At 36.8% G+C, this 27994-nt stretch overlaps 3 protein-coding genes across 8 annotated transcripts; 1 reads left to right on the top strand and 2 right to left on the bottom strand.

Annotated features, from left to right (window-relative positions):
- Positions 1-78: 78 nt before the first annotated feature.
- Positions 79-4070, bottom strand: LOC145224347 (uncharacterized). The gene is made up of 3 exons (XM_080090819.1): positions 3912-4070; positions 2915-3103; positions 79-2009 (listed from the first exon to the last, which is right to left on the bottom strand). Exons 1-3 carry the CDS (start codon positions 4003-4005, stop codon positions 571-573), a joined length of 1722 nt encoding a protein of 573 aa, XP_079946945.1. The 5' UTR covers positions 4006-4070; the 3' UTR covers positions 79-570.
- Positions 4012-27994, bottom strand: LOC145224348 (uncharacterized). 4 transcript variants are annotated; one of them, XM_080090821.1, is made up of 15 exons: positions 26908-27994; positions 26704-26803; positions 26516-26638; positions 25769-25828; positions 25564-25710; positions 25275-25331; positions 24680-24787; positions 23964-24232; positions 23828-23906; positions 23115-23214; positions 22944-23029; positions 22619-22724; positions 21463-21527; positions 21077-21216; positions 4012-4075 (listed from the first exon to the last, which is right to left on the bottom strand). In XM_080090821.1, exons 1-14 carry the CDS (start codon positions 27031-27033, stop codon positions 21101-21103), a joined length of 1542 nt encoding a protein of 513 aa, XP_079946947.1. In that variant the 5' UTR covers positions 27034-27994; the 3' UTR covers positions 4012-4075; positions 21077-21100. The 4 variants fall into 4 exon arrangements, with proteins under 4 accessions (XP_079946947.1, XP_079946946.1, XP_079946948.1 ...); XM_080090820.1 differs by lacking the exon at positions 4012-4075 and adding an exon at positions 16561-17536 and having other exon boundaries at positions 26908-27993; XM_080090822.1 differs by lacking the exon at positions 4012-4075 and adding an exon at positions 16561-17536 and having other exon boundaries at positions 22944-23014; positions 26908-27992.
- LOC145224351 (uncharacterized) lies at positions 9354-18922 on the top strand. 3 transcript variants are annotated; one of them, XM_080090826.1, is made up of 6 exons: positions 9733-9845; positions 11229-11315; positions 15866-15943; positions 16218-16403; positions 17185-17501; positions 17933-18922. In XM_080090826.1, the coding sequence occupies exons 1-6, from the start codon at positions 9815-9817 to the stop codon at positions 18254-18256; spliced, it is 1023 nt and encodes a 340-aa protein (XP_079946952.1). In that variant the 5' UTR covers positions 9733-9814; the 3' UTR covers positions 18257-18922. The 3 variants fall into 3 exon arrangements, with proteins under 3 accessions (XP_079946954.1, XP_079946952.1, XP_079946953.1); XM_080090828.1 differs by lacking the exons at positions 9733-9845; positions 11229-11315 and adding an exon at positions 9354-9419; XM_080090827.1 differs by lacking the exons at positions 9733-9845; positions 11229-11315 and adding an exon at positions 11824-11913.

Here is a 27994-nt window from a genome sequence, read left to right as displayed (position 1 = left end):
TTGAACTTGGGTAACCTTTAAGTGGCGTGCCCCAGGCGGTAACTCGGTGTCAAAAACTTGCATATCTGGTCTAACGCCTTGCTGGTTCCGAGAGATTTATTCGCGCGCATGTGAGAGAAAAAAGAAAAAGGCACGGACGGGGAAAGAAAATGGCGAAACTATAAATGAGAATATATTGCAGATATCAACATGGCAAGTGCGTCGTTCTGTAAAGTGTGCATTCTTTAAACCAGGGGTGTGCAACCTTTGTCACTGTGGGGCCAAATACAATTGCCAAGATTAGATCGCGGGCCGCACCTTTATATAACACAAGGTGATTTTACTTTGTTGCGTACCCAAATGCTCAACTACAAGTACAGGTAGCGTTTGATTCTAACCACATATTGCAAGACCGCAGAAAAAACACCGGGCGCATTAATATGCTCAAAAATGTAGAATAATTGGACTCGTTTGCCAGTATATTAGATATTTTCTGAGTCTCCGCGGGCCGCACAACCTTAATCGACGGGCCGCAGGTTGCATACCCCTGCTTTAAACAATGGAGCAGAAACACAAAGAATTGAAAACAATTTAACCTTCATCAGATGTTACAACTTTACGACTTGATCTGTGTCTTTCAGAGGACTTTTTAGGGCGCGAAGATTTCTTCTTCCTACGATGCGAGTCCTTTTCATCTCTTCCCCGCTCCTTGCGATCTCTCGAATCCTTCCTCCTGTGGGAGGAATCATGTCTTCTTTTCCTCCTCTCCGACTCTGCTCGTCTTCTGCGAGTCCGATCCCGCTCCTTGTGGTCCTTCCTCCGTTTCTTCTCCTTTTCTTCTTCCCGCCGTTCTTTGCTTCTTTTTCTTCGGCTCTTGGATCTTTTCTTATTCCTTCTAATCTCATCTTCATCCTGTTTTATGGAGTAATACTTAACACCACCAGTTGCAGCAGTGTCCTTGGCATCATCCGCACCATCTTTGCTCTTCTTCCGGGATCGCTCCTTGGACTTTTTACGCTCCTTTTCCGATTTTTCTTTCTTCTTATGCGCGGGTTTAATTGGAAACGACTTTACTGGGTGATATTGTGGATGATAGGCTCCCGCCTCGTAGAAATGCTCGTTTTTTCGATAATCGTGCTCAAAATCAAGATACTGGCGGTCTGATCCAGCTACTGGGTAATTGTCGTATAGATTTACAACATTTGTTTTGCTGCTGCTGCTCTTCTTCTTTTTGTGATCCGGAGGACGCCTTGATGATGATTTTCCGTGCTTCTTCTTCTTCTTATGATTTGCATCGTCGGAAGAATAACCACTGGACGCGTTCTTTTTAGGACGGGATCTTCTGTGATGAGGATCGGAGGACCTGGAGGGTTTAACTCGCGGAGCTGGTGGGCGCGGGGGAGCAATCTTCTTACTTTTAGAGCTGGAAGGCTTTCTTGGCTCCTCCGGTACAGCTACAGTTTCAATTTCAGCCGGGACTGTGTTTTCTTCTACTTCTTCCTCAGATGAAGATGAACTTGATTCCTCCTCGGAAGAGCTGGATTCAGGAGCGGAAGATCCACTTAATCTTTCCTGCCAATCAACATCTCCACAAACGGATGACTCTCCAACTCCATGAGGAAGACCGACTACACGTTTAGGTCCGGAGGACTTCCATCCAGATCTTAATCCCCTCATCCGCCTCCGGAGCAATCCAGCGGGAGCGGTGATGCGGAATTTTCTAGCCATCCGTCCTCCTATCCTCTTTGAAGTTTTCGGACTTTTTATAGGCTTCCTCTTTTTCTTTTTAACCTCTTTCACGGGAAGATTCTCTGGCGCAAAGCTCTCTCCGGATGTCCTGTGAGCCTCCGCGAACTCCTTGCCCGGCCGGATGACCCCACCACCTCCTCCCTCAACGTCCACTTCTTCATGTGTCCTCTTATTGGTCTGGCATCTCTTAGACATTTGCGCGTACACGAATCCAACGACAAAGAGAACGACGATAGTTCCAACTACAGCTGGAACGACGATTACTGTAACACTCCCGTCAGCTAAAATGAAAAATACATGTTTGTAAACAAATGACTGTAAATATTTTTTGAATACCCTGATGAAAATGTAGCTAACGAGTTTTAAAAAAATCCCGAAAGAGCAAAAGTTTGTTGATGTGATGTGCCCGGCAACCAATACTGATTTGTTGGTAAATGACTTTTACCCCTTTTGTTTTCAGCAATAGTTCTCAAAATGGGGTTTAGAGACCCAAAGGGCAAATTAGAGGATTTTGTTGGATTGCAAAGGTTTGAAAACTATATAAGCATATAAGCAAGTCACTTTTTACAGTGTAATTAAAACATAGGAACGCGATTTTCGGTTTCAAAAACTATGACACAAACCGGCAAGCTAATATCTTTTCAAGTAGTGAATGACATTTGTTATTTCAAATGTTAAAATGAGTCTTCTAAACTTTTTGGACAATATCAACAGCCTTCGATGAAACAAATACAATTTACACTAAAGTGTTGAAACTCGTTTACACCGCAAATTATATTTCGTATATAATAGGTTTAGAAACTCTTCCCGCTTTTATAGCCTAAGGCGCTTTCTAGAAAGCCTTGCATTTAATGCATAGCAAAATTTTTTTTAAGAAACCTGTTCTTATAAAACGCAAAAAGTCTATAAATGTTAAAGACGGTTGATCTACATCGTACACAAGTGAAAACAAATAATTCAAAATATACTCCTAATTCGTTACTTAAAGTACAGGTCTAACAAAATAATTTTATGCAATTCCAGATATGTTTAATTACAAAAGCAAAGTTAAAAATCTATTCATAGCATAAACAGTATCCTGCTATTCTATTCCAGCATATCTGGTTTATCAAACCAATTATTTGGTTCAATTACAAATACAATAAAAAGATGCCCTAGAAAACAGCAAAGCAAAACAAAAACTTACGGTCGCAGGTTGGACTTTTGGTCGGGTACCAACTTCCATCGGCTTGACAAGTGATTTCATCATGTGAAGGAGCTGTATTTGTGTCACAAGTTAATGCGCAAACTGTCCCATCTAATGCCTCTTCTCCACTGTGGCTACATTTCAAAGTTCCGCCTTTCGGTGCACGAAGATACCATTCGCTGCATTTGACTGAAAAAAGTGTGGCGAAAATTTTATGAAGACGATTAGGTAACAAGTTTATAAATCTCTTCTGGCAAATGTATTTTTATTCCGACGTTTCGACGTCCTATACAGGTCGTCTTCATAAGGGTAAATAACACTGAATGCGGAATAAAAATACATTTGCCAGAAGAGCTCTATAAACTTGATACTATGCCTGGCAGCAATAGCTTATTTATTTGACGATTAGGTAACTTTGGGCGACTTCCTAATAAAATTTGTCACTTATAAAGATACACCGAATTTTAACGAGGGATTGCTATAAACAGGGTTATAGAGTCGGATTGTATAAAACTCACGGTTGTCACTTCGGTTGAGAGGGTAAAAAAAATGATTTGCAATGCACTTCAGTTGAAAACATTTTTTTGCCTTTCACAAATATGCATGTTTCATAGGCCAATCGCAAGTCAAAATCCTAATTTAGTTTTGTAACGACAACGGATGTTTGTCTTAAGGACTTAAATGAATAAACACGCTAAAATCTCCGACTCCCTAGCCCTGGCCATAAGTAAAAGATCACAAGTTTTAGCTTTATCAAAGCAAAAATTAACAAAATGACATGTTTAACCGTTTTCCTCGTATTAGAGAAAATAGAAATATTTATGTTTGCAAAACAAGACGATGTGGTGATTAATAACATCTCCAAGTTACCAAGATGGTTTCTGCGATTAACCGGAGGATGCAAATAACCGAACTGTTTCTTAACTAATAGTGGGTTACAGTTTGAAATTCACTATGCAATAAAACGGAATTCATAAAGTCACAGACTGATACTCACTTGCTTGGACGGCGTCGACCACTGGGCTCCATGACACAAATATCAGCAGAATGCTACGGAGCAACCAAAATGTCACGTGTCGCCGACAAACCATACTGCGGTTGTCGCTTGTCGCGTACCGCTACCCTAGAACACTACCAACCTGGTAGGCTACAGTAAATTTCCTGGAAAAACAACACACAATATGTAGTTGAACGTAGACAGAAGAGATACATTTAAAATAGATTGGCTGTAAAACTGCTTTGGTTGTAAACAATTGAGTAACATCACCTTTTAAGTCTTTAAATTACTTCATGATGTTGCAAAACTTTTCTCTTTGCTGCTTTACTGTTTTTCTTCTTTGTGCTCAAAAATATGCAGTACTGTCTTACCATACAAACTAAACTTGCTGACTCCTTTGCTTTATGATTTCAAATTTCTTTTTTTGTTTCGCAAAAAGGCTTGGCTGTCACATACAATTGTACACTTATTCGGCAAATACTTTATCTGCAAAAACGTTGATGCCTCCGCACTTGTCAACTGCTTGTTTTCCTGTCAAATTTTACTCCACCTTTTTGCCGCGCTCTCTCAGCTGACTCGTGCTGGATTCTGATTGGTCAGCAACGGCTGTGACCTCCAACGGCAAACTTTACAGTGACAACAATTCATAATCACGACCACGAAAGAGGGAAAGCCCCCTTACCAACAATACGAACAGTGATGGGGAGATTTTAATTTTCTGGCAACATGGGGTAATGACTATTTGTTGATGTAATTAGATTTGATGTGCGGTTAGATCAAAGAAAATTACAGCGAAAACAAACCACCTACTAGGTTAGCCACGCACTGTTAATATTGACGCAACAATTTTGCCTAGGTATTATATGTACGTAACAGCGTTGCTAATGACAACCGATGACGTCATGTTAAGTAATACGTGACTTCGTTGTTAATACATATCTTTGTTGGCGCAGCAAAAGCTAAAATTTTCAATAATTGCGCAAAATCTTTAAGCTTATACTGATCAAAAGATTGATTAGTGTATTTAATATTTAAGCAACAAAAAGCGACGTCAGTGTATTCAGTTTTATTTAATAAATCTACTTACTGATTAATCAATATAAAAGTCGCAAAAGTTACTTATGTTTTCATCAGGAAATGGTCCAGTAATAACGAAATGCGTCATATAGAGCAATTCTTATATAACTTGGCTTAAAATTTCACGAGCAACTGCTTTTAAAGGTGGCAATTTGGCTATTTGTGCATACCATGGAAAATTATCTATATGCAGGCCAGTAATTTGATCCAAGGATGGGGCGTAGCCAGTTCAATATCTAATTCATCTAAGTGCGATTTCGAAAACGAAAAGGTCTTGCCAAATCAGATATCTCTTGTATCAATCAAAACTGTTTGCCAAAAGAACTAATAGAATTGAAACAAACATAAAAAGGCTATTACCCCGTTTTCTGTAGAGCGGCAATTACACATTAGAAATACCATATTTTCACCACAAAACGGAAACTTTCTTCAAAAACTTTCTAAGACCTGGATATTTACTGAACACTAAGCAAAAACTGAAGAAGCTGTGATGCTAACAACACATTGCCAAATTAGACCATAAAAGTCGTGGCAGTGAAACTAAGTTTTCCGTGGGGGAAATAGAGGGATTAATGGGATTTACACGTTTCACAAAGACCTGTTACAAAGTTACAACTTCTAGAAATAACACCACGTCACAATAAACAGGTCGTTGGACAAGGAAATCCCATGTTCTCGATGACTGTCGTATTGCCCCCAGCGAATCAACAGCCACTGTGACGACATAAAGACATGTCAGGCAACTTTTCAAGCGATTGGCTCTATAGATTAGACGAGCATTTATTTTAAACTTGGCTAATACAGTACAAATTTTGGAAAGCGCATGTTGAAATAGGATACATTAAATCGGAAAGACAAAACATAAAATAATTATTTACATTTGGAAACATTCACTATGTTTATTGGATAATAGTTTTGCTTACGGTTAACGCATTAAAATGTTTTTTTTATCGATAAAGGAACTTAAGTTCTATTGACATCACAAAAAGTAAATCCCTAACAATGCATTTTAAACCCGAACAAAATAATAAAACAATAAATTTTCAAAAATGGAAAAGCCTAAACAAATCGTCAAAAGCACGACGTTTATAATTTAGTTTTTTTTTGTCCACCATGTGTTTGCATCGGCACTCTGTGGGTTAAAACTGTATTTTACTACCTAAACTCTGGACAAAACTTTAAACTGATGTTGTCTGTCACACACAACATTTGCTGTTTATTCTTGTCATAAGCTACATATTAATGTATTAAAGCTAAGTTAGGAAGTTCTAACAATGGGCGGTAAAACTGTTTTAATCTCATTACAACTTCCACAACCCCTTCTAAATAAGTGGTTAGAAGACACAACGCTGCCTCCAACACTCTGTAAATCTATATCAGACTGAAAACACTCGTTCAACGTCGCCTAAGGCGCCACCAAAAACTTTCAGATCAGTTCACCACCAACCGGCAGAAATGCCTGCACAAGGCATCATATATTCACTTCTAAATTTTACCAAGCACCGCAATACTTAAACTACTAGAACATTTAACTTGTGTTTCGACTTACAGGCTGAAGAGTTGAAACTTAATGTCAATGAATTCAAAAAGGTTTTCCATTGGATTGAATTTTATTACGCGCACGCCTGCGCCATTTTGTATGATTCTGCTGTTCCGCACAAAACGCGCCTACTCAAATGCGACACTGTGTGGTTATGTTTTAAACATTTGTTTCTCAAACATTTTTTCGAAGCGGCCGAAATGCGCTGAAGATTTAATTTTACAAACTTTTTATCACCCAATGAAAATCCAAAATGCTATTTTTCTCACAATCCAGAATGGTTTTCAAAAGTTATTTCAAAGAAATTCTTAATAACACACTTAAATTTGGCAACTCTTACGAAAGAAAGTCAATGTACCTTAATGCACATGTTGTTAAAAAGAAAATAGTGGCGACCAGTTACAAACTTGTGACGTAAAGGTTGGAAATATTTTATACTACCCTCACCAAATACGAAAAACCTTCAAAACAACTTCAGCATAATGAAACGCATAAGTGTTGGGAAAAATAGTTTTTCTGTTTTTACTCTGAATGCAAAATTTTCGGTCAAAAAGTCCGCACAAGTATATTCGAGTTTGAATCTAAAAGCATTTTTTGTTATACCAGTTGCGTTGAAATTATTAAGCTTGCTATTGTGCAAAACTGCAATTATTCCAACAAAGAGGGCAATGTCAAAAATAACAAATATGACAGTGGTTTTCATGTCTGTTCGTAAAAAAATAATGTTTGGTTCAATTCTGGGTATTGCCTTCAGCGCAAAATGCATCGAACGCCAAAATGTAATTGTAGGTGTCCTCGATGTACATTTTGTTTCATGTATCATTTTTCAAAAACATGTTTTTAACCATACAATTAAATACAAATTAGGCCGGGTTTTTGGGTGTGAAAATACGTCTCTGCACTTTCCACGAAAGCATTCGTTGAAATATGATGTTGAAAAGCTGGAGGCTTAGATGAAATTTATATTTACAGTAAAATTTAATCTTACGAATAATCGGTTTTGGGGTAATTGAAGACAGGGCATATAAGTCGACTGTAACTTGCCCTCAAGCTGTACAACCTAAAAACATATTTAACCTTTTTTTGAAAAAATACTCGATAGTATATTGCAGCGGGGCCTTGACATTTAAAAGCGTTAAGCGTTGTAGTTTATTTTGAAAGTTGTTTGGAGGCATTTTACTTTAAAAATGACTTGAAGTTTAACTTAGTGTTTCTAGACAAGCAAAAAAAGTGTATAATAAAGAGCGAAAACAGTTTATACGTTTACAATCATAATATTTTGTTACCAAAAGACAGAATGCTGTAAATTTTTTATAATTCTGGAAACTTACAACAGCTTTTAGGTAATAACAAACAAACAGTTTGCTGCAAAACAAATCTGGATAATCAAGAAACATGAGTTCCGATACATCAACCAAAAACAGTAAGTACATTTAATACTACAACTAAAATAACATTATCATGCAAGAATTTCCACATGTTAAGATAGTTTTTGTTTGGTTTTAGTTATAATTTGATAATAACAATGTTTTGCTTCAATTTAAAGAAACTGAAGTTTTTGGTTGGCGATTAAATCAAAAACCTTGAACACAGTCCTATTCAAACAGATTTGGGGAGAAACGGCGACTGAGTTTTAAACTCCAGTAAGCCACCTAGCAGAAAGTATACCTGGTTTTTAAACCGGTTGGGGACGCAAGAATGCGCCTTCTAAGTTACAGCACAATTGCTGACTGTTTGGCGGTTTTGATACGTCTATGGCATGTATTTAATTATCTACTTGCTCTCAAGCTTACAACGCATTGTTTTTTTTCAAGAGGAAAAATATGTCAAAAAGTACAACAGCTCGATAAGGTTTGCAACTGTTTTAGGGATGGTTTTAATAATTTACGAAATTCGAAACCACAAGATGGCTGATGATTATTTTACTATGGGCGTTTCGTACCCACCAACAATCGTAATTGGAAAGATGAAATCTCAAGTTTATATCATCTGATATTTGACATTTACATGTCCACCAAGCCAATGTGTTTAATGTTTTTCATATAACTTTAATAATAGAGGAATGTTTATTACAATGTAAAACATATAAAAAGAATATTATGTTTGAAACAAAATATCACAAAGTTTAAGCTTAAAGCCAGATCACGAAATAGTTTCCTGTTTTCGATGGGAATTTTTTTAGTAATACCTTAAACTTTACGATAGTTGACTGCACGATACTAGTTAGTTACCCAGCTTTACGCGTGCATGTTTACCGGGCTAAAACTTGTTGTTGCAATTGGTCAAATTTTGTGTTCAACGTTGCATCAACAATTTCTTACTGGAGAGGTACAAAAAAAGGCAAAAATTAACTGAAGACCAAAAAACTAATTCCAAGTTTAAAACCAAACAATCAAGACAAAGACTAAAAAATAGTTTAAAGCAAAAAATTGAACCAAAGACTAAACACGGGATAAAAACCGGTATTAAGCAAACTTATTTACTACTGAAAAGCGTTAAAACAATTGAGACCAATTTGACAAAACGTCAGAATATAGTCGAAACCGGTTTGTGTCAGTCAATTATGTCATCAACCCCTTATGTTTACTGTTAAAAAGAGATGAAGACAATTTAATGAAACATAAACCGCATAAGACACCAAAGACAATATCAGATCGTCCATCGGACAGGCAGAAATCTTACGAAAACACGAAAGTCGTATAGTTGTCGAGCAAGAAACGCTCAAGACGTGTATGGACGGTGAATTGACGCCCATACAAAACGTGTTGCTGGAAGAATCATGGCAGATTTGATAGCCCCGAGCGAGATACGAAAGCCCGCATACAACGAGAGGTAATATTACATCGAAGGCGAATCCAGCTTGGCAATAAGTGAGAAGGGATCAAAATAAGGTGTGACGATGTTTTTTTTTATCTGTGGTAGATTGAAAGAATGATTTGAGGTGCATTGATGTGTGGTTGACAGAGAAGCATTTTACATTTTTAAAATTTTACATCTTTTATTTAATGTAGATTGAAAAAAAAAAGGTTTAGAATGTTATGTTATGATTTAAACGACGCTATACTGTCGCTTATTGTAATGATGACCATAGTATTAAGTTTGGTATATTTGAATAATGAATCTAATTCCAATGTCGTAAGTTGTGGTATAAAACTGATAAAGTGTATTTTAGCAAAAAAATTTTTTTTTTGTGTCTATGGTTTAAAACGAAAAGTAGAAGTCAGTTATTTTAAGATTCGAACACTGCTGACGTCTTTTAACGTGGAAAGACTTTCGAGAACATGTGATGTGCAAAGAAAAACTTAATGACAGTTGTGGTAAAGAGTTATTATGCAGAACATTGAGTTGTTCAAATACCAGATCGTAGAACGTATTTACCAGTTGTTTTGAAGGCAATAGCATAAATATGGTTGTTTTGTTTGTACTTAACCAAATAAGAAAGTGCAAAGTTTTATCCATTGATTACACATTGTGTATTTCAATTAAATTGATCCAGCCTAACTTACTAGTTCTTAGAACATAAACATCAATATTTAGTATCGAACCTACACTGTTGATGTTAGAAAGGCGCTTTAAAATGACCGTGTCTGTCACAATCAGACGTTGTGACGTCACAAAGAGTTAATTATTGCGTGGCACGTTCCACCTTCACTCGTAATTAGACTAATCGCTTGAACCGGAATCTTTTTGTAGATCCAACAGGGGATTTAAACTTTGTCTGAGTCTTGATATGAGTTGAGCGCTTATGAAATAGTCTTGTGCAGCAGAGCGTGTCAATGTTTACTAGAAATTTCGCTAAAGTTAGTTTAAACGAAAATAAGTAAATGCAAAAAAATCAAGGTTTTGACTTTTTTATCAAGAAGTATTAGTTAACATATTAGACCAGTGGTTCTCAACCTTTTTTCTTTCGTGGCCCACTTTCATTGCAAAAAAATTCTGTGGCCCAGTAAATTTTTGAGATAGAAAGAAATCAACTATAAAATAGGTTCAGAACAAAAAACAAAACAAAAACATTCCTTCTCAATTCCTCCCCAAGCCATTATTCTTGTAAAATTGAGTGTAGTGATACAAATGAAAGTAAATTCTTAAAAAAAACTTTCTATTTGGTTGGTCTGTGACCCAATCAAAATGCTTCCATGGCCCACTGGTTGAGAACCACTGTATTAGACAGTGTGAAGCTCGATTAGTGCCCCGCTTTCTAAAAAAGTATTATAAGTGTTGCGCAGTATATAAGGCAAAAATTAATGTAGGCTACATTGGAAATTACCTTTATAACCACAATATATATGATCAAAACTAAGATAACGAACTCACTAAAATGTAAAATGTCCTTTAAAGATATCACAAAAAAAGTTCAGAGTAAACTCAAGGTTTTGTTATTTTTATCACAAAAGATTAGTTGACATATTAGACTGCATGAAGCTCGATCAGTAGGCCGCTTTCTACAAGCCTAACTTTTGTTGCGCGGTATATAAGGCAAAAAGGGATGTACACTGTAAGTAACGTTTTGAACCAAAATATCAAAAATAAGTCAACGGACAAAAAATGTATAATCACAGCGTTTGTTGCAAATAAGTTTTGTAAATTTTACCTCCGAGGTGTAAAAACATCTAAAAAAACTATGAACATGTTTACAATATTTAACGTTGTATCATAAAATCAAACTTGCGTTCATGTAAAACAAAATTATTTTCCCACAGCTCAATTCATCACTTTTATCCACGTTGAAACAAAAACACAAACAGTTCCGAGCGCCGGAGGTCGTTCCAAAGTGAAACACGTCACAGGTATGACGTCACAGGAGTGGCGGGCGTGAGGGGAAGTCGTTAAGGCGTTTTAATCGTCCCAATGCGAGTCATGTGCCCATGGATTGCAACCGGTTTTAGTATAGTGCAGGTTTTTGCGCTCTTGGCAATAAGATTAACTTTTTAAGACTAGATTATAAGATTGAAACGGGTTTGTTTACAAATAACAGTGGTGCCAAATTGGATCGTGTTTTTTGGCCCACGTTAAACGTTGGTTCATGATCAGTGTAAAATGTCAAAAATGTATTTGTTAATCTATAAGAAAGAGTTAAGTTTAAAATAACCATTTTGCCATTTTACTAAGTTAAGAGCAAAAACCGCGTGATAATATAAAATCCTTATTTCACCAATTGCCATTGTTACTTAAAAATCGCCTGAAATAGCGGAGTAGGCAACTATAAAAGCGCCATATAAAAGATTGTGTTTTGTTGTTTAAGAGTCGTTGAGCTGAAGTAACGCGATATGAAATGAAAACGTTTGTATGTTGTAGAAAAAATCTATTGTACTTTTTACTGTTGAAATTGGAAATTGAGCATCGAGATTCATGTCATGATAAAAAGTCGGAAAGTTGAACAAAGTGGTAAAAGAAGATTTGTTTATACATTGCCTTAAATCATTTTGCTTGCATTTTAAAGAAAGCTTTCTAAACACTGAGATTTGTTTAAAAAGTCGTTGCTAAAACTGTGACATACCGTTGCAGAGGATACTAAAAAAGCGTTTTAATTGAAAGTATATTTTTTATTGTTTGCATGTGCAGGCGCATTACAATAATCATTTTAACATCAGACAAAACTTAATTACATATTTAATGGAAAGGCAGAATAGGCTTGGGTAAGATAGGATAAACAAAGCATTTTTTAACTAACCAAAAGCGTTGCCACTTGGACTGGTTGTTTTTTATTGTTTAACACAAGTTCTCAAAATGTCATGTGACAATTCGATCTGGTTGATGTGATTTACAAAATGACGAAACGACCCCTAAGGGCAAAAACCTGCCCGTCTAACGTGAACATTGTAATCAGGTTACAGCTGTGAGGGTGGAACAGTTTGAAGGAAATAAATTCCAAGAAAGTTAGGTTGCAATGAGTTTTAGTCTAGTTAGCATCCAAGTTTTGTTTAAAAAGCCACAAAATGGATCTTTTTGTTGGAAAAAATGGTGCTTTAAAAACGATAAAAAAATTTTGGGGGGTGCGAAAGTTTTACTTTTATAACTCCAAATAGTTTATAACTCCTGTTGAAATAAATTTTACTTTTAAGTGATCAGAACTTTTTACGTTGGAAAAGTTTTTATCTAAAGTAAGTCAAATCTGATCTTATTTCTCTTACCAAGGCGGTCAGTATAAAGGATCAGTTTACACAATGTAAAAAAGGAAATGATTTGTAGAAATCTTGTTCATTTTAAGTCATATTTAGTTCAATTATTGGTTATTTAGTTCAGTTATTCAGTTATTGACAACCACGGTGTTGTGAACAGCTAAAATAAATAGACACAGTAACCATACTTCGGAGGCACACAAAACAAATGCCATTTTGGCCTTTTAAAAGTATTTTATTTTGTTTCTTGTAATTTTCAGCGTTGACATTGGAGAAAAAATACAAAATACCGTACACTCAACTATACTCGTACAAAAGTACACTTGTTATTACATAACCGTAAATTGTACATGTATCTAACTTTATCATAAAGACACGCGAAAAACCTAAGAAAAACGCACCCAAACGACACGACACACGTATACCAGGACGCAGAACTTCGACCACGACGTATAAACAGGTTTTAGAGTGCGCCAAGACGCTATGTTGTGGTAAGATCAAATCTATCTCAACACACCACAAGCACAACACACCACAAGCCGACCACGGCCAGGCGATTCGTTTCAAGCACCTTTGACGTTCTGTACCCGTAAATATTTATACTGTAGCGTCCCTAAAACACGCGAAATTGTCAACAGAATTGACCAAGTTGATGTCCACTTTGGTGAGGAGAAATTTAAAGGGTTTAACTTATCGACGTCCTGTATCAATGATGGCACTGTTTAGGTTTGTTTTGTTGTTACCACTTTGTTGCGCGTTTACCACAGAGGCGCACAACCTTCTCACTATTGTCGGTTTAAAGGTTCTTATTTCACCTTAGGCCGCTTGTAGGTCCAATCACATTAACAGTAGCTTGGCCTGTTGTTAAAATCTTGACTTTTTCTGTGTCAAAATAGGCCAGTTTAAAAAACATAGAGAAAATGTTATTTACCCCGATGAAAGCGACCTGTATAGGACGTCGAAACTTTGGTATAAAAATACAATTGCTATAGAAGAGTCCTATAAAGTTGATGGAAAAAAATAGTTTTGAACAATATCAGGTCACCAGTATACGTATTTTACTATAATGTCGACTGCCACAAGTTATATACCGCCGGTTTCAATGCAGAAACCGAATGCGTTTAAGTTTTAGGCAAAACCGAGTACATTCGTTTAGTAAGGCGTATTTAAAGGCACAGAAGAAGATTTAATGTTGCTGTAAATGTCATCGGTTGTGGACTGTGGTGTAACAGCCGATAGCACTGCTGTTAATCCGAGCTTAGTATTTTATAGTGTGTCTAAATCAGTGGTTTCCAACCTGTGGTACGGGTACCACCAGTGGTACGCAGGAGCCATTCTGGTAGCACGTGAGGAGCTTTTTCCGTACTTAATTCAAGTCAGATTAAGAATTGCAACCCAACTGATCAGCGCTGCTCATCATGGACATTCTTTTGGAATTTTTAACCTTGCTGGTTTCAGAAATTTGCTAGCCTAGTGAAGAAAAATAGGCCTATATTTTGGTCTACCTATTTAATACAGGGTTTCGGTGGTACGCAACGATGGAAAAAATGTCAGTTAGTACGCGATCCGTATAAGGTTGCGAAACACTGGATCAGTGTTGTGTCTTTAATGTTGCTTTATGTCAGGGGCGGGCAACTTCTCCAGTCGGCGGGCCTGATGTGGGAAAATGAAGTACTTGGCGGGCCGGATTCCCGAATCGATACATTAATCGCGTATTTATCCAGTGATTTAAAACGGATTTTTGACCACCGAAACCAGTGGTCTTCAACCATTTTGGCGAAATCGCCCCCTTGCTAGGGCACTGGCTCAATATCGCCCCCCATTATATTGTTATTTTTTAAAGTTCTTGACTCTTGAGCATTTGCGTGCAATTAGATTTACCCAGCACCAACGAATGCTTATGTTAACAGTTAAAACCCAATTTAATTGCTACAACAACACTGAGGGTCAATTTCACGAAATTCTAACGCATCCAAGCAAAGTTTGTGACGTCATAGACAAGATAACATCATACGATTATGCGCAAACAATAGCTATTTTTTGTTATTTTGATTAAAAGTAATGGGGCATTACTCGGCAGAAGAGAAACTTATACTTTCCACACTAATAACTTACACTAGATTTATCAAATTTAAGGATGATACAAAAACTTCGCAGTTTTTGAAGCCCTAGCAGACCTATAGAAAGTGTAAAAGTGAAACAGGTTTGAGGGAAAGCTCGTTACCGTTATATTAAAAAGGTATAGCCGGTCACCATACATAGCCTTAACAAAGCGTCCCCTGTTCCCAAATAAACAGCCCAACCTTGCTCTCGAGATCACAAAAAGTACAAACAAATCGCCAAAAGCAATTTATTCAAATGGAGGCAAAAGCTCATGCGCCCCATGTGCCTGGTGTTTGTTTGCAAGACAAATAAAATTTGCTCGTAAGTCAGCCTAGTCTCACAATTCTTGTATATTTTTAAACAATCAGTAATTTTGAAATCGCCCCCTTGGAAGTAAAATCGCCCCCCAATCCCGAAAATGTCACTATCGCCCCCCGGGTGGACGAAATCGCCCCTGTTGAATAACCCTGACCTACACCAAATAGAATCAAGAACGTCACAATTACAATACAGTTCAAACAATCAAACTGATGTAACATAAAATTATTCCCCACAGCAAATTTAATGCATACACCACAGACTAAGATACTGCTATAACACTAACTAGGCTACACGTGTGGAAACAAACGAAACCGTGAAAGTAAGCCACACACAAGGTTGGCAGTTATGCCGTAACAATGGACGTATGGTCCAATGGTAAAAACGGCGGGAAGTTTTTTTGCTATTGGGGAGCGTTACTGTCCGATACAACTATAATTTGACGTAGTATGCAAGTAGTGGGGTATTGCGGCAGACTGTGGCCGCGGGCCACATTACCATGTAAAACCCGGAAACTGCCTGCGGGCCGCTCAAAATCCCGTCGCGGGCCGGATCGGGCCCGCGGGCCGTATGTTGCCCACCCCTGCTTTATGTGGATTATTTTTAGGAGGTTTTTAATTGGGGTACAATCAGAATTATAGTAGTGTCGTTACACTTCGCTGTGTTTGGTGCTTGTTATTGATTTTTATGCTGTTTTTTTTTTAATTTATTTTACCTTAAGGGACAATTTTTGAATTAAATTTTAACTGTGCATTACTGCATTGTATATTAACAGTGTATGTTTATGTTGTCTGCAGAAAATTCCATATTAAGTTCTGAAGAAAATGACTTAAATTCAAAGACAAACAACAAAATGTCGAAAACCAACATAAGATGTAAGTATAAAAGCCTTCTTCCGACACAGGGGGTACGAGAAAATTTTTTGAAAGCTCAAAGGGTACGAGTGCAAAAAAGGTTAAGAAACACTGTTCTAACATCTTATCCTCAAATCTAATATTTTGTTTTACCATAAATTTTACCCAAAACACAAAAAGTTAGGTACATCAATATTGGTGACGTCACACACTATACGTCACCAAAAATGACGTAACATTTTAAACCTTTTAAGAAAATCGGTTCAAAGGTTATAAAAAAGACTTGAATTTCCAGTTAGCTGTAATGGCAACATCGCCAAAACGCCAGAGGGAGGAAAAATTACTTGTAGAGCGGCAAAGAGTTGGATTGTGCCTGTTGATACCAGCTGTTCGATCGAATGCACAACTGGCAACCCCACAGAGAGCAAAATAACATGCAAGGACAAGGGATGGAGACCAACCAATCAAGTATCTTGTAGTGGTAAGAAATGTATTTGAATGTAATGGTAGGTTATAGAAAAGCAGTGTATGACATTTTTATTCCTATAAGTTTTCGAGATAGTCTGCCGCAAACTAGTCGAGTCATATATCCCAACTGTTGCTATTTTGTGTTGTACGCTGTCTATTGGCACACCAAGAACTGTCGAGATGTTCACTGTATTCTCTCCACAATAGAATGACCTCGTTTAAAAAAGCACATCACAGTACCCAAAACCACAGGTTACTCTAGTTCAAACACAAGGCGTGACATGGCGTGATGATAGCGACCATCAGCTGCATTGTTACGTCATAAGATATCTAGGTTTCAATGCACTATACAAGTTAATTTGTGGCATAGTCTGATATGATTTTTTAATACCGATACCGATTTTAGGGAGTTAAGGAGGCCTATAACCGATGTTACATTTGCTGTAAAAGGCCTACCCTTAATTTTATATTATTTTAACGCCAAACGACTTCAATGTCATGCTTCGCAATGCGTAAACAAACTGTTTAAAAGGAAACTAACAAAGTCACATGCTTAATACAGTTACACCCAGCAAATATAACATAGTTACAAATGTACGGCCGACAGATGACAAAATATTCGATACCAATAATCGGTTAAATGCAAAATATCGGCGCCGACAATCGGTCTATCCCTAACAGGTTCTTATTTTAATAACGGCTGATCCCACAAAAAAACATCTAGACCTGTGTGGATACTTGGTCTATATATGCCACATGTATTTGTAGGTTGTTTACCCCTTGTTTCGACGCAGGTGTTTCCCCCGGTGTGATTGTGGGGGTGCTTATCGGTGGCCTCGCAGCAGTCGTAATCATCGGTATCATTTACGCCAAATACAAGCAACACCAGAAAAAGAAAAATAAAGCAGCTGAAGAGCAACAAGCTGCTAACAGACCTGGCAGAAAAGTTCTTGTTGGGCCGGAAGTTGCATCACGCCCCTCGTCCGCTTCCGGGGGGTACGACGGTCCGGAGGGCGGCGAGAAGAAACAGCGACCTCCAGGGAGAGGTGTGTCGAGCGATGCGGACGGGCGTGGGAATTGGAAGAGCGCCAACAACGGAAGTAAACCACCAGTAAGTTAAAAGACCTTAATCCGATTTAGTTTTTCCTGTGTGTGTAAATGAAGAGTACTGTGCTTTGTATGGATTTTTTGAGAAAGGTTTAGGATTGGAATACAAACAGAATTACCATATGTTGCCAAACATTGCTATGTTTTATGTCAAATTCTTTTTTATTTGTTTCTATACTTTGTTTTATTTATTTAAGGACCAATCTTTAGGATTTTAAAGAGATTTTTTAAGAGACATTTTCTCTTCAAGAATTACGCGACAAAAAATCCTGCGAAACAAACAAAAGCCCTAAACACAATTTTTCTGTATTGTGTTTAATATTCAACCGTTTGAGGTTCTTGTCTCGCCCCCTCTCGCCCTAATATGTTAAAATTGTGTGCGCACGCGCCAATAAACAAAGATTCACACTTGAACAATTTTTCTCTCGTTTACAGCCATACAACCCCAGTCAAGACCCAAGAATGAAAAGACCATCACGTGACAGCCACCAGGCCCCACCGGCGCCCCCACACGGCGGACGGAGGGGCAGAAGCTCCGACAACCCACCACCCCAGTACACGGGTTACCCTTCCAACGGTTACCATAGCGACCAGATTCCTGCTTACCCTTCGTACCAGGGTGGCTCGCACGGCGACGCAGCAGTTGGTTACGGTTACCAGGCGACCCAGCCCCAGGTGGGGTACGGGAGTTACCCTCAAGCACCGGGTTACCCCGCAAACCGCGCGAACTACGGACGTCCATACAACGTGTCAACTTAATTATGACGTCACCCTCTCGCGCTATGACGTCACAACGAAAAACATCGTCATGGACCTTGCATCGTATGTCCTACTAATGCATAAAGTTGTTTTAAAATAACGGAATATTGTGTGTTTTAAACAACCGAATACTACAAAGGTTGGTAAACGCGTTGTGAAATCAACTGTAAAAACTGTGCACTTGAAGTGTAGTAAACATTATTTTAGGTCATGCGTTTCACGCCAGGTTTTGGACAAAAATTCTTGCATGAAAACTGAAGAAATTGAATTGTACAAATGGCTTTAGTGAATTTACTGGTTACAGTAATTTGTTCTAAGCAACCAAATACCAAAAATGTACATGTCCAATGTTCTTAACTAACCCACAAAACCAATCAACAACATAGAAACAGTCAAGCAAGGGTACACATGGATTGATATACAATACTTTCTACTTACATTTTTCGTGTATTTTCTTTAGCAAGACGGTAAAAACCGCCTTTAACTGGAGTGATGTTCTTGTGTTTATTTTGCAACTTTAATGCAAACTAGTCTGGCCTTTTTGTCGCGTTTTATTTCTCGCCATTTTAACTTTTTTTTTCGCCTTTCTTTCACAACACAACGACGAAAATTCGTTTTTGTGGCTTATAAATATGTCGACAAAAATAAACAAAACTTCCCACATAATGCTGAGTAAGTAGAGACAGAACTGTGGCTGCTAAAGCGGATTTATGTACGAGTTTGAATATCGCCAGAGGTATTTGTATTTGCAGAATACCACCTCATATGTCCTAAGTCTTGATAATAAAGTGGGTGCACTTGACAACGCTATAGAGTCTTATTTTGAGCTTATTCGTTGCTAGATACAGTCTTAATCAACACATTATAGATAAGTATTAAAAACTTGCGTTTAGGTCTTTTAGGTGCCACAAACAAAACAAGTTATACATAGCAAGATTTTGGTTGGGAAATACAGTCTTAACCAAAAAAAAGCTAAACATTTCAGCACCAAATCAGTTAACGAAAACAACATTTACACAAAAAATATTAGTATATTTTAAATAGTGTATCATTTACCGCTTGAAGTTACTTATAACACAGTCATAACACCTGGACTGAACATTCGCTGTAAAATCGCTTCTGGCTACTTGTGACGTCACAAATCGCTTTCGCGAAGTGGCGAAAAACTGGTCCGGGCGCTCACGTACGCTGGCAATCCGCGAATTTCGGTTATTAGAAGGAGTAATTAAGTTGAAATGCCTGATTTGGCGGGAGTATTCTAGCTTTATGGGTTAGGCCAGCTCATAAGACCTTTTAGTGAACACTTCGCTGTAGCAAATTTTTTCACGTGTCCGCAAGGTGAATTATGACGTCAGGGCGTTTGAAAAATTCGTCCTATGACATAATTTAACACCTAATCTCTGCCAAAATTGCCTAGAGTGTATCACAATATTTCTTTTTAATCAGACCAACATATACTGCAATTAGACAACATTTGTATGCTCTAGCGCAGCGGTTCCCAAACTTGGGTCCGCGGACCTTTTGGGGTCCGTGAAGCAATTTTGCGGGGTCCGCGAAAGGGTTTACGTGCCTCTATAGCAGTGGTTCCCAACCGGGGTTCCGTACAACCCTTTCAGGGGTTCCGTGAACCTTAACGGTTGCACGGGGTTCGCAGCGGTTTGGTGTAGCAATTCAAACACGAATGATTCATAAAATCATTGTTTCAAACTGCTAAACCATCTAGTCTCGCTCAAACCATTTAATTAACTTTTGTTACACCATTGATCAATTGTGACGTAATAAATACAACCTTGATACACTCTAGCTAAATTGCAAGATAAATGTAGATACGACCGTTCCAAATAATATGGCAATACGTTTTAGTGAATCGTTGAATTGAAGTCAACCTTTATGATGTGCTTGATCTTTTTTCTTTGATGTAGCCTACTTGTATTAGATTTTATGAGGGGTTCCGCAAAGTTTGACAAAATACCTTAAGGGTTCCGTGCCACTAAAAAGGTTGAAGAGCACTGCTCTATAGTCTTATTTGGCGTCAATTTGTGTCACTGAATAGGTTTAAATCAAAGTACAATTAGAGATCCACTGCCTCCATTACTATACAATATATAGCCTTTATTGCATGACAACTACCAAGAATGCAATTGTTTGCGCACTATCGTAATGTTTTCTGTCTTGTCTGTGATGTCACAAACCGTCTTTGGATCGTTGTTATGCGTAATTTTGCATACCTAATAAGCTAAAATTCTGTGAATCAACTTTCGTATTGCTAAAATACACCTTCAGGCTTAAGGTCCGCGAGTCCTCGATATAATGGCAAAGTGACCGTATCGAAAAAACAATGAAAAAGTTTGAAAACCACTAAGTTAGAAAGTTGTTACATTAAAAAGAATCTTGACTGCACTAGTGTACTAGAAGAAACAATGTTTTTGCATTTTTCCTATAGCATTCTTTGATTTTTATAGGGCCGCGAAATATCAAAATAATTGCAAAGGGTTCCACCAGGCAAATTTTTTAGAAAAGTTTGGGAACCGCTGCTCTAGCGTCAACTAGCTAACAAAAAAACGACAAAAACAAGACGCTACAAGGCAGTAGCAAGCGCTTGTATCTAACTATGTTACCATTCCATTTTCAGCGAACAACCTTTGCAATTAACGTAGCATCAACACTAACAAGACTCTCCATAACTTAATCTTCTGTTTTACTCACGTCATACAAAAGCTGTTGAAATTTTGTTCAAATACTAATTAATTAAATCTTGCCCATGTCACAAACTACATGTAGACAAAAAACTTATATTTTCAAAAAATTCCAAACAAATACCTAAAATGACGTCATCAATATACGTCACATACTGAAGGCTTTGGCGACGAGCGGCGAACTGTTTTCGCTACTTTGTGACGTCATTAAGCGGAATTGGTCGTCCGCAGTTACGCAGAATTGCTTTAGAGATGACAAATCGGCTGTGATAAAAATGCTGAGTCAGCACTTTTTCTCAAGTACCACGGAAAAGTTGTTATTTTTGTGAGAAAAATTACTTAATAGCTTATTGAACTTTATTTTTAATGGTAATCAACGAGAAAAATCTCATACTGTTCGCGAAACATTAAAAAACGATGAAAATATCTTAATCAGTTTGACGCAAAACAAACCGATCAGTTTTACAATACAACTAACTAACAGTCATTTGAGGGGTATATTTTACTTACGCGATTCAGACGAGGGAAGGTATGACGTCATGTGGTCAAATACGTCATCCGCTTCGCTGTCCGAGCTAAGAATAATGCATATCTCAAACATAAGTTATAAGGTACATGAGACAATGAACAAACCATGACTTCCCAAGCTTTGAGCTAGTTTACTAACAAACTTTTTTATCCACAGCCATGGCTGAGAATAGACTAATACAGTGGTTCTTAACCTTCTTGGTGAAATTTCCCACTGAAGTCAATCAACAAGTTCGAATTTCCCCCCTCTTTGTTATTTTTATATTGATGTTTTGTGCCCATCATTAACAAAACAATGTATTCTTCGATTAAAATAGTTTTGTAACGCGCTTTTGTCGGTACCTGCAAGAGCTTAAAGGCTTACTGCAATCTTAATAGATTTAAAAAGTGCTTTTATGGGAGAGTAAAATTGTGTGGAATATCGAAGAGTCTTCTCTGCTTGCAGTACTGATTTATTGCATCACAATTAACATAAGAAAGGCATTTATTTGCACACAATGACAAAGGCATTGATATTGTTAATCTTGTCTGTGGTGTAACAAACGGCCTTCAGATTTTATTCGAATTGTGAAACTGGGTGAAATTAATATTAAATGTTGTTGCAGGAATACTTTTGCAGTAAATTAACTTTAAACGGTTAACTCAAGGCCTGATCTGGTTTGTAGGCCGGAGTTTGGTGAGCCCTGACTTGCACAATTTCCCTCTACATGCACTGAATTTCCCATTAGTGGGAAATTTCCCACCGGTTAAGAACCACTGGACTAATATTTAATTCGAAGTATCATCTTAATGTGACATTTATAATTTCCTAGCATCTTTATATCTTTATCATGGCTATCTTTGTTGTTGGCTGCACTAAGAGCTCAAAGTACATAGCAATTGTTTTCATGTGCTTAGGCAAAACATCCACACATCATAAATCCACTATTTTTCACATGTAGCAAAGTTTTTTTTATTTGAACTCACAACTCTGTGAGCACAGAGCTATCCTAAAAATCTTTATGTGTTATAAAGACAAATCCGGATAATTGCATACCAGTTAGTTGCATAAAAAGGTTGGAAAATTGGTTATAAGATAAACCGGATTTGCCTGTAAAAAACGTAAATAAAACTGGTCAAATGAGACTATGGAACTTACGTCATAGTGACGTCAACCGGACAGTGACGTTGTGGTGAAGACTTTGTTACTTGTAGAGGAGTAAGAGGGAAAATCTCATAATTTCTTGAAGGCGAGACAGACCTTCCTGTGGTAAAAATATAAAGAGTTTTTTTCAAATATAAAATACAATTAAATATTGGCATGACTGTATTACACTAAGTCAAAACATATATTTCATTTCTTTGTTGTTGCGTTGGGTTAAAAATGCCCTTTTTATGGCAATTTTTTATTGGTTTACACATTTTACTGGTTTACGACCTATTGTAGTGGCTTATTTTGCTTTAAGACTACAATGCTTTCACACCTCTTTGCAATCCTGCTTCATGCAAGGGTAAAAATTCAGTTTGATTTCCAAAATCACTGTCTGAACTGTCCCTGTAACAACAGTTACTTCAACAGTAACAAAAAATGTAGTATGTGTTTCATTTGGTTGTAGGTTTCAAAATTTAATTCATGGCAAATTAAAGTCACTTACGACCAATTAACGTTTTTGGGCAATTTCTGTTTGCTTTGAAAAGACATTGGATTTTCTGGCGTGTAGGGTTGAAGATGAAAATCTTCTGACAATGAAAGGTCTAAAAATAAACAAAGGCAACATTCCAAAAAACTCAGGGTAAAATTAATATTTAAAAAAATGCAATTAAAGATTCTTTAATGCTACATTAGGAATTTAATCTTAATGTAACTTGGCAGCCTTCTACCCAAATAAGACATATATTTTCTTACCTTTTCGGATATTTATTTGTCAAATGCATTTGAAAGCTATTTACACAAACAACAAGTATTTGAGTTTTTGTACAACCTTAAACATACTAAAAAACACTCAATGTTTAGTAGCTTCATTTTACACTGATAAAAAGTGCAGAGATTTTAAAAAACTGGGTCACAATTTTAACACATACGTTTAAATGATGTCTTATATATGGGCCACATGTACACAACCAGTTTTTTGGCCACACTCAGTGGTGGGATTCAGCCTGTTCGCACCAGTTTTGAAATACCGGCTCATGAAATTTTATGAGATCAGCCAACCGGTTAGCATTACTGATTGCTGTCAATGGATTGTTTTGTAACAGAACCGGCTGAAAAATATGACATTTGTGATAGAACCAGCTGACAAAAAAAATGAATCTCACCACTGGCTACGACATTTGTGTTGCAACTGGTGTAAGCGAATCATGTGCTTACCTGTACCAAAGTTAACTGCTTCTGGTGAAGAATCTTGGCAAATTTTGGCCATGACTGCATTCCATCGTTCTTCATATGGCTAAATTACAAAACCTTTTCAATAAAGTTCTATTTTTTTCTAAATGTCAATATATACCTCAAATGCGGTTGGTGAACTGTTTACAAGATTTTCAGGTTTAGGAGAACCTTCTCTGTGGCTCAAAAAAGGTATATGATTGTTAATTTTGAAACATGTATTTTGTTCGGCATCATTTGAGGCTGACGACGAATAAGGTTCCTTGCAGTTGGATGCAACAAAGTCTTTGTGGTAATTAGGGGAAAGCTCATTCCTACAATTCATTGACTTGTTGCTTTGACAATCAACATTGGAAGAACAGATTAGTGGCTTGCTTGATTCCCCACAACCTGCAACAAATTTTGGTACACTTTTGGTGAGAAATTACAGAAATATGATGCACTGAATGTGTCTTGTGAATTATTTATTGTACCAGCCTTCTATATCATGTTGTAAGGTCTATAGACTCATACATAAATTGAACTGGGCCCCATTGGTCTCTGGAAGTCCCAGTTAACCAACAAACAAAATAATCACTAGTTTGAGATATTACAAAAAAATTAATGGCATGTCACAAATGTTTTTTATACCTTTGTTGTGCTGCAGCTATAACATTAATAATAGTAGTTTAATGAAATATTGACAAAAAATCAAACGTCAGCCAGACAGAAAAACAAACTAAAGAAAGTAATTATATTTGTGTAAATACAGTAAAATGAGTTATTCAAACAATGGTATTAAAACAACAGGGCTGAGTTAATAGCGAACTTGTTGATTAAATTGAAATTCTTTTAGACCTGAACATGCAGAACGTTGGTATTTTGAGTCATGTTGCACTTGGTCTTTGCGAGAGGCTGAGCCAGATGGACTGTGTTTGACATCAGCACAATCTAACAACGAGGAGTCTAAAACAGAAAAACATTTATGTGAAAAATTGTTTGGTAGCAAAGTAAAACAATTTTAAGAACCAATACACATCCATCTAGTTTATGTGATTAATTTGATACAGTTTAAGTTGTTTTTACAAATGATAAAAAAATGAAATAATAATATGCCAGGCCTATTGAAGACATCATACCAAATCAGCCAGTCATCAAGCATTTTCTGGCTATTTTGGTATAACACCCTGAATGGGTCTGGCATACTATGATTACTATGTGAGTGTGCCGTGATCGATGATCTGCACTGATGCTTCAGGAATGATTTCAGCTATTCATCTACGTCTAACTGATAAACTTATGAATTACCATGCTTAAGCTAATAAACAAAAAGAAAAAAACAAAATTATCTACGTTCCCATGTACTGTAATATAACCATAACCAAGTTGTCTGCTTTTGTAAAAGTGCAGCAGTGTTTATTTTTACCAATCTAAAGACAATTTTTATAGCTACCTGAGTCTGATGAATGATCCAAATAGAACGAAGAGTGTTCACTGTTTTCACAAGCATCTAAAAAATATACGCATCCAACTGACATAAAACCTCTGTCACAAAAACAATTACACTTAATGGTGGGATTCAGCTGGTTCGCACCAGATCAGAGAACCGCATTACTGGTTACTGTCAATGGACTTTTTGCATCTTATTTGATACACCGATTTTTAAAATCCGGCTGAAACATATGACTTTTGTGTAGAACCGGCTGACAAAAAGTTTGAATCCCACCACTGATTACACTTACCGCTTGACAACGGTTTATCACAACTATTTAACCAGGCTTGAAGCTGCTTCATTTTTGCTGAGTCGCTGTCCGATGATGGCGGTAAGTAAGACTCACATGATGCATCATCATTTTTAATGCTTGCCTGTTTGGGTTGAGAAGCCAAATCTGAAAACAGTTGAACTTGAAGTTGTTGTAAACTTAAATGCAAAATGTGTTTGTTTACCTGGAACTGGTAGAGTCTGATTGTTTTGAGTCTGGTTACTTTGGCAACTTGTGGGATTATCTGGGAAACAATACATCCATGAAAATATTGTTTAGTAGATGGTTTGCCCACTTGGTGATAAAATATTTATATATTGTACATATGGCTAATTTAGTGATTTATGTGTGTCTAACACTTTTAGCAATTTGACCAATTAGACTGATTGTAAACTGTAGACCAGGGGTCGGCCAACCTTGGCACGCGAGGTGGTTTTTCATGGCACGCCAACCGATTTGCGTGTTTACATTAAAGTAACAATTTAACCTGTTACACTGCTTGTTTATAGTTTTTATTGTATCATTGTTATAAAATTCAGCCTTACATGCACAAAACACTCTGTTTTCTCTTTATTATTGATATCTGCTTGCACAAACCACTATTATTTAGAAAAACTTTGGCACGCGAGGTCATTAACACATGGAAATAACAAGTAAATTGGCACGCGTCGCCTAAAAGGTTGCCGACCCCTGCTGTAGACTGATTAAAAAGTCATGTATGTTTTTCACTTTTTGTCTTTATTTTATATTTTTAGGAAAAAATGTACACTTTAAGTTAAATAAGACAAAATTTGAGCGAAACTTCCAAAAAACACACCACACTCAATGGAGGCAAAACACAAAGAAAACGGTCTTCTTAACTGAATAAACATAACAAACTACAGCCACACAAAATAAAGAAAACATTGTGATAGAAAATACATATTTATACCTGAATGTTGAGATGACTTTTGGAACTCAGATTGTGGTGATTTTTTGACACTTGCAACTAGTGAAGCAGTGATCATCTTTGATAAATTCACCTTTTCTTTTACCAGTTGAGTGTTGCTTATGGCTAAGATACATAATTTTTTTAAATGTGTTAATATAAGCAATATATATACCAGTTTCTGAGTCTACCTGGCTGGAAAAAAAGTTCATCAGGATTTTCTGACTTCTCTCCAGCTTTTCGCAAAGTTTTGTGGTGATTGGCTTTAAAAGGGCAAACTTTCGCAATGTGCTGCACAAAAAATGAAAGTTAACACACATCAGGATTTTAAAACTCCTACAAATACCTTTTTTACAAATTGTTTCAAATTAAATAAAACACATTACCATACTTACTGGTATTTGTTTTGGTGCTTGTTGTTTATGGCGGTTCTTTAAAACTTTTTTAGCTCCTGGCGATTTTAAATGGTTTCTTAGCTGGGAGTAGAACTTCCTTTTCGACTTTAGTTTTTTAGCTTTCATACTGTTGCCAATTAATCAAGCTAAATTATCGAAATTCAGTTTTGCAACAATATTTTGTTACAATATACCAAACAACAAGATATAAATCATAAAATAAAAGTCATAATTTTATATATTTTGGCGAAAAAACGAACAAAATAAATTGTTGTCTGCTTTTTCACTCATCCGATATAAGTTCGCGCTCGTTCAAACCTTTTAATCCGTGGCACTAGAGAAGCTTTATTTTGATCGTGGAAAACTTATTTTTTTTCGGGTTATAACTTTATCTCATATTGTTTTGAAATTAAAGAAACGTTTCACATTCAGTTTTGTCCAGTGTCAAATGACCAAAACAGTAATTATTGTCACTATTTAAATTTTGTATTGCGGTTCATTTCGGCTCGTGTGAATAAGGAACATTGAATATGAATTTTGGCGGATGTGGTCGAATTCGTCATCTCCGCGAATTCGCAAGAAAATACATGTCCAGTGAAAATACAACCAATTTTCAGCGTACGACGCAGGAAGAACCTGTGTTGTGCAAAGCAGTGGTAAATCGTTTTGCGCGTTTATAGATGTAGGTACTACATGGGAGCAATGGCTAAATATGGTAGTTTAGATTGAGCTTTCAAAACGCATCTAAGAGTATTTTTTAATCAAATATTATGAGCAAAAACACAGCTGTTTCACACAAAAACAATTACTTCAAACCAACAATATAAGTTTGTTACTGATTGGCCTGCGACACTTTTAACTGTAGTTGTAAACTACTCGCAACATTTCATGCTTGCTAAAAAAATGGAAACGTTGTGTAGCCTAATAACGTTTTAAACAAATTAATACGTAACAACGCCTTTCTTTAGTGAAGTGCAATTACAATGTCAGCAAATGCATACAACCATATTCTTTATTCAGAAGCCGCTGCAAATTCGAAGAGTAGGCTAGTCAAAAACGTCAGTTCCTTTCAGTTTTTTTTATGCAA

Source organism: Phallusia mammillata, chromosome 4, assembly GCF_965637545.1.
Source record: "Phallusia mammillata chromosome 4, kaPhaMamm4.hap1.1, whole genome shotgun sequence".
Lineage (NCBI taxonomy): Eukaryota > Metazoa > Chordata > Ascidiacea > Phlebobranchia > Ascidiidae > Phallusia > Phallusia mammillata.
This window is presented reverse-complemented; position numbering and strand designations above follow the sequence as displayed.

What these genes read in the sequence shown, in the direction of transcription:
- LOC145224347 (XM_080090819.1), bottom strand. Translation starts at nt 4,005, where the DNA reads ATGGTTTGTCGGCGACACGTGACATTTTGGTTGCTCCGTAGCATTCTG. An exon ending in GGTCGACGCCGTCCAAGCAA is followed by an intron (nt 3,104 to 3,911) that starts GTGAGTATCAGT and finishes CACTTTTTTCAG; the next exon opens with TCAAATGCAGCGAATGGTAT. An exon ending in CAAAAGTCCAACCTGCGACC is followed by an intron (nt 2,010 to 2,914) that starts GTAAGTTTTTGT and finishes TTTTCATTTTAG; the next exon opens with CTGACGGGAGTGTTACAGTA.
- LOC145224351 (XM_080090826.1), top strand. Translation starts at nt 9,815, where the DNA reads ATGTGCAAAGAAAAACTTAATGACAGTTGTG. An exon ending in GTCGAAAACCAACATAAGAT is followed by an intron (nt 15,944 to 16,217) that starts GTAAGTATAAAA and finishes TTGAATTTCCAG; the next exon opens with TTAGCTGTAATGGCAACATC. An exon ending in ACAACGGAAGTAAACCACCA is followed by an intron (nt 17,502 to 17,932) that starts GTAAGTTAAAAG and finishes TCTCGTTTACAG; the next exon opens with CCATACAACCCCAGTCAAGA.
- LOC145224348 (XM_080090821.1), bottom strand. Translation starts at nt 27,033, where the DNA reads ATGAAAGCTAAAAAACTAAAGTCGAAAAGGAAGTTCTACTCCCAGCTA. An exon ending in AAGCACCAAAACAAATACCA is followed by an intron (nt 26,804 to 26,907) that starts GTAAGTATGGTA and finishes TTTTTTGTGCAG; the next exon opens with CACATTGCGAAAGTTTGCCC. An exon ending in AAAGTCATCTCAACATTCAG is followed by an intron (nt 25,829 to 26,515) that starts GTATAAATATGT and finishes ATTGTTTCCCAG; the next exon opens with ATAATCCCACAAGTTGCCAA.